Source organism: Coptis chinensis, chromosome 2 (genome assembly GCF_015680905.1).
Source record: "Coptis chinensis isolate HL-2020 chromosome 2, ASM1568090v1, whole genome shotgun sequence".
NCBI classification, from domain to species: Eukaryota; Viridiplantae; Streptophyta; class Magnoliopsida; order Ranunculales; family Ranunculaceae; genus Coptis; species Coptis chinensis.
In genome coordinates this window covers 11,687,807-11,693,633 of record NC_141457.1, presented here as the reverse complement: position 1 = coordinate 11,693,633, position 5,827 = coordinate 11,687,807, and the positions used below count along the sequence as shown (strand labels likewise).

Here is a 5,827-nt window from a genome sequence, read left to right as displayed (position 1 = left end):
TCCATGGGGCATTAGGAATAGGATAGCTATTAATGGAGCAAACATTATCTTGCTCTAATTGTTGTTGTTCATAGGCGAGAGGACAATTGGAGTCAGGGTGCTCAGGACTCAAACAGAAATTACATGGGTTGGAGTTTACATTCATGACGGGGATAGGCTTTTGTTGAACAGAAATAGCCTCAACCTTTTTAGTTAGAGATTCGATTAAATTTTTAAGTTCGGATCGATTTCATCTCAAACATACCGTGGCCTTTAACTGTTGAAGAAGAACTAGCAGAGCGGGGGATATCATCACTACCCCCCCAATTGTTATTGTGTTTAGTTTGCTCTTCTAAAAATTTGTAAGCCTCCGAGGCTCCTTTACTTAGGAAACTACCCCCATTCATTATGTCAAGGACTTCTTTATGGTGATGTTGAAGTCCTTTGAAAAGGCACGAACTAACGTGTCTTTTGCTAGGTTATGGTGTGGACACTCTATAAGCAGATTGGTGAAACGATTCCAAGCCTCGAGAAAATGATTCATGAGGATTACGTGGGAAAAATGAATCTTGGAAAGCATCTCATCCGTCTTTAGGGGTGGGTAAAAATATTCCATAAAAATTTGAACAAGTTTAGCCCTACGAGTCCCATGAGAGTTAGCGCTTGGGCGATTAACCAAACGCCGCCTTATCGGGCTAAGGTGAAGGGAAATACCCTCAGTTTAATTTGTTCCGCACCAACCGTAGGATGATGGAATGTTGTAAGGACTTGTTTAATCCTACGCATGTGTTGGTAAGGTTTTTCATGGTCTAAACCATGGAAAACGGGTAACAAATTAAATATGTTTGGGAGAATTCGAAAATCCCCCACTGGGTCCGCTAGAACGATGCAAGATTTAGGGCTATCGCTCAAGGCTTTGTAGAAGTCGGAGAGAGGAGTCTCTCTTTCTTCAGCCATTATGTCAGGTGTGGTTGGTGGGATAGTAGCTAGAGGTGTAGTGATTGGTATACTCGATAGATTTGTATGTTGACGTTGACGGTTAATTACGTTCGGTGTTTTTCTCCGACCAGACCTTAATCTCATGCAAGTCTAAATCTAAACACGACAAAAGACTCCAAACAATCTTGATATTTTAGTATAAACCTCTAACTTGAGATGCGAGGTATGAAAGAAGGGAATACGATAGCGTCCTTGCTTCTTCGCATTATGAATAGTGTCTTGTTTACGCGTGTTCAGTGTAAATAACAAGTTAGAACACTGAAAAACTTAAAACTCGAAGTTCGAAACAAACCTGTAGAAATCCGGAAAAATTTAGCTTAGGGCGCGGTCACGCTCCATGTAACTTGAAGTTATAGTGTTTAAGATGGTCGCTCAAGGTTCAGCTTATGCAGTGCGCCTCCGTCGAAGCCGGTCCCTTCCGTGTAATTTTGTCGTGGAACTTTTCAACGCTGAAACGGACAACCACAGTATGAATCAAACAAGGGTGGGTAGGTTTAATGGGACTTAAAAATGACTAATTATACCATGAAAACAATGCTAAAGTGAAACTAAGATGGCAGCGGCGCCATTTGATAAACGATAAAAATGATAGTTTACCTACGAAATGAACGATAAAACTCAAAACGTAACTAAACTAAAACTATTTACGATGCTAGATTGTTTATCAAAGTTTTCTACTCTCAATTCTATCGAAATAGAGTGGAGTAACAAATTCATTCCACTCCTAGTTCTCTAGCATGGAATGTTTTCTATGTCTAATTAATCGGTTTTAAGTCTAATGAGAGCTTTACAAAGGGTGTTATACTACGATACAATATGAAATTGATTATGTTGAATTTAAACTACGAATGCTATGGAAATATGATTGTTTTTGAATCTAGATAAAGAATTAGAGGGGAATTGATTCCACCTCGAATCCAACTTAATAACCTAGCATAGATTCTTGTATCTTGATTCTTACGTTCTTACGGCAAGAAATTCGAGTTCTAATCCCTAGTGTTCATGGCATTTCTACCAAATACTAACTAGCATGTGAGGTCGTCCACCCATTCTCATGGCGAATCATGACCTTCTAGAGTGGAATAGATTTTACAACGACTCTACACTATACAACTAAGTTTTCATCAAAGCTTCATCAACCCCTCTAATGGAGGTTTTAGCCTTGAGTCATCAACCCATCATTTCCCATTGAATTATAACTACACATCATATTAAAATTCTAACTTAACTAAATTAACTAACAATGTTTCAATCTATTTAAACTACGAAATGATAATCAACAAGAATTAAAACTAGATCTATAAATTGAAATGACAAAAATCGAAATTGACAAAATAACTATTTTATTTATCTAATCAATCAAGAACAATGATTCAAAGACTTAATGTAAAACAAGAATTGAAAATGGAACTAAATTTAATTAATCTACTGAAAACTAGATCTAGAATTAATCTCTATTTTTAGGTCTAACTAGCTACCATTAACAAAGAGCTAAGCTTTTGTTTTTATATGTCCAGATCCAAAAATCCTGCATGGGTTTGGAGCCATGTTTTGGGCCAGAGAATCAGGCCCAAAACCCAATTCTTTCAGTCCAAAAAGGCCTCTCCAGCTGCAGTTGTCTTCAACAGACTTTTCGTCCACTTCTGCTCCTCTGATTGGGTCAAGGCTTAGACCATTGGAAAGCTCTTTCCGAGCCAGTCGTTTTGACATAAGGTAGGCCCAATTCCGAGGTCTAAGTCCAAATATACGACCTTCGGAAGTTCTGTTGACTTTGAGTATTGTTTCTGCCCGCGTCAACTTTTCAGATTTTGACCGGGCTTTAGAAAGGCTTTGTCTTCTTGAATCTTGGCCTTTAATCACAGAACTCCTTAGCAACCGACCTTTGCTCCTTTATCTCGCTAAAGTGGCACATTTCTGCACATAATGGACTTTGAAGCCCGAAATGCATAAAACACGTAATCGTGTTAACTCTTAATTATTACTCACATAATTGGTCTAATAGTATGATTGTTACAGGGTTAAAACTACAGTTTTGGGCTCTTATCAATTACTCAATTCTATGGAGTCTACTATTGATGAGATTTTTACCGTCTCTGATTATGCGAAGGAGATGTGGAATTCAATTGAAGATTTATACGGAAACCAGAACAATTTTGCCCGTGTGTTTGAACTTCAACTCGCAATCGGTGCTTTGCAACAAGGTGAGAAAACTTTTACAGAACACCTTGGGAATTTGAAGAAATTGTGGGATGAGTTAAACATATATCGTCCACACACCACTGATGCGAAGACTCTGTTGAAACGGGCTGAAAAGGATAAAATCTTCACAGTATTTCGTAGTTTTAAACCAGAATATGAAAATCTGGAAAGCAACAATCTAATGGAAAGCACTCTTCCATCACTTGCTGTTGTTTGTGCAACTATTCAGAGGGAAGAAACAAGGAAGAAAACCATGAACTCCGAGGTAAAGTCCTCAATCTCTTAATCTACTGTATTACTTGCAGAAAACAATTTTAGAAAGAAGTCACAGGGATTTGAAAAGGGTAAGGGAAAAAGGGAACTGTCTCACTGTGATCATTGTGGAAAGAACTGTCACACCAAGGATCGTTGTTGGGAATTATATCCACATCTTAAGAAGGAAAAGGAACTGTCCAAGAAAGAGCATGCTACTGTTGTCAAGACATCAATGTCCAACTCGGATATTAGTCATCAGATGAGTCAAATTCTCCAACATCTCACTAAGTCCATGTCTTCTAGCAAAAGCCAGTTTGCCTCAACTCATGTGTCAGATAATTTACATGCCTATTTTATTGTGCCAGAAAACAGTAACTCATGGATAATTGATTTAGGGGCTACTGATCATATGGCTAATTGCCTTGCCTCTGTCCATAATTTTGTGTCCAAAACTGAAAATCATAATATTTCCATAGCAAATGGTTCCACCATTCCCATTCTAGATAGTGGTCAAGTGAATTTTTTTGATTAAAAACTCAAGAGTGATGCTCTAGTTGTCCCTTCATTCCCTGTTCAACTTCTATCTGTTGGAAAACTTACCAATTCTTTAAATTGTGATGTCATTTTTTCTCCTAACTCTGTCATCTTTCAGGATTGAAAGTCGAAGAGGACGATTGGTGAAGGAATTTATTCCAATGGACTCTATTTGTTGAAGTCGTATAAGAAAGCGTGTCAAGCTAGTTATTTACTTGAGAGTCGTATTTTGCATAAAAGACTTGGGCATCCATCTAGTCATGTCCTGTCAAATTTGTTTCCGCATGTTTCTTTAAACTCTGATGATGTTTGTGATGTTTGTCAATTTTCTAAACAAACTCGTTTATCATTTCCAAACTTGAATTCTGTGTCAAATAAGTTGTTTGAGTTAATTCATTCTGATTTATGGGGACCTGCTCCTGTTAATTCTTATGATGGCTATAAGTATTTTGTGTTGTTCATTGATGATAAATCTCGTGCTACATGGTTATATTTATTGAAATCGAAAACTAAGGTTCATGGATCAGTATTCAAGGATTTTCATATTATGATTACTAACCGGTTTGGTGCTAATGTCAAGACGCGTTTAGATCGATAATAACACCGAAGTTTTGTAAAGGTATGTTATTCGAAAGTATCTTAAGTAGCCGGGGATAATTCATCAAATTAGCTATGTTGGCACACCTCAGCAGAATGGCGTGGCTGAAAGAAAGAACAGACGCCTTTTGGAGACCATTCGTTCTTTTATGTTGGGCATGAATGTTCCTAAGCACTACTGGTCTCATGGCGTCTTAACTGCTGCCTATTTGATTAATCGTCTTCCCAGTCGGATTCTTGGTTTGAAATCCCCATTGGAAGTGCTCAAAGCTAGGCCGCTAGATCTCTCTCATCTGCGAGTGTTTGGGTGTGTCTGTTATGTGCATCAACAAGCTATTCATCAAGATAAATTTGATGCTCGGGCTACTCGATGTATGTTTGTTAGTTATTCTACCACACAGAAAGGCTACATATGTTACAATCCTGCGATAAGGAAACTGGTTGTCTCTCGTGATGTCCGATTTGTGGAATCTGAAGCTTTCTTTCACGATTCAGCTGTGCCTGGGAATCGGTCCCAGGGGGAGTGTTTGGCAGATTTGGCACCTCTCCCAGCTGTTATTATAGCTGATTTGGCTCCTCTCCCAACAGTTGGCAAAGGCATTGTTCCTGTCCCAATGGTTGGTGAAGGTATAGTTCCTGCCACTGAAGAATTGGGCTCTACTAAAGCAAGGGCGCGCTTACAGACTGAGTTTATTGAGGATGGGGCGTGCTCTGGTGTTTCTCTAGCTCCTCAAGCTCCTCCAGTTTCTAGACAATCTGAACAAGAGAGACGACCTCCAGTAACTCTCGAGGATTACTATAAATCTGATAGAGAACGACATCCTCCAGTGACTCACAAGAATTTTTATTCTTTGCATTATGTTACATATCCTCTACAGGAGTATATAACGTATGCCAATATCACTTCATCTCATCATGCTTTCTTAAGTATAGTCGATGACGTGCAAGAACCCAAGAACTTTAAAGAAGCTAACTCTCGTCTAGTATGGAGAAAGGCGATATAAGAAGAACTTCGTGCTCTAGACGAGAATAACACTTGGGATATTGTTATGCTACCGTATGGAAAGAAAATTGTTGATTGTCAGTGGGTGTTCAGAAACAAGTTCAACAATGATGGTTCCTTAGAGAGGTCTAAAGCTCGACTTGTTGCAAGGGGATTCACCCAAACTTATGGTCAGGACTACAAGGAGACTTTTGCACCAGTTGCAAAGATGAATACGTTTAGAGTTCTTGTATCTCTAGCTGTAAATCAAGACTGGAAATT

At 38.7% G+C, this 5,827-nt stretch overlaps 1 protein-coding gene and 1 pseudogene across 1 annotated transcript; both read left to right on the top strand.

Annotated features, from left to right (window-relative positions):
- Nucleotides 1-3,037: 3,037 nt before the first annotated feature.
- Nucleotides 3,038-4,113, top strand: LOC147514883 (uncharacterized; annotated as a pseudogene).
- A 608-nt stretch (nucleotides 4,114-4,721) lies between these two features.
- Nucleotides 4,722-5,567, top strand: LOC147514882 (uncharacterized). Its single transcript, XM_086592726.1, has one exon. It carries the CDS (start codon nucleotides 4,722-4,724, stop codon nucleotides 5,565-5,567), a length of 846 nt encoding a protein of 281 aa, XP_086448852.1.
- The last annotated feature ends 260 nt before the right edge of the window (nucleotides 5,568-5,827 follow it).

Bases quoted from the DNA above. Each gene is read 5' to 3' on its own strand.
- LOC147514882 (XM_086592726.1), top strand. From the start codon at position 4,722: ATGAATGTTCCTAAGCACTACTGGTCTCATGGCGTCTTAACTGCTGCC.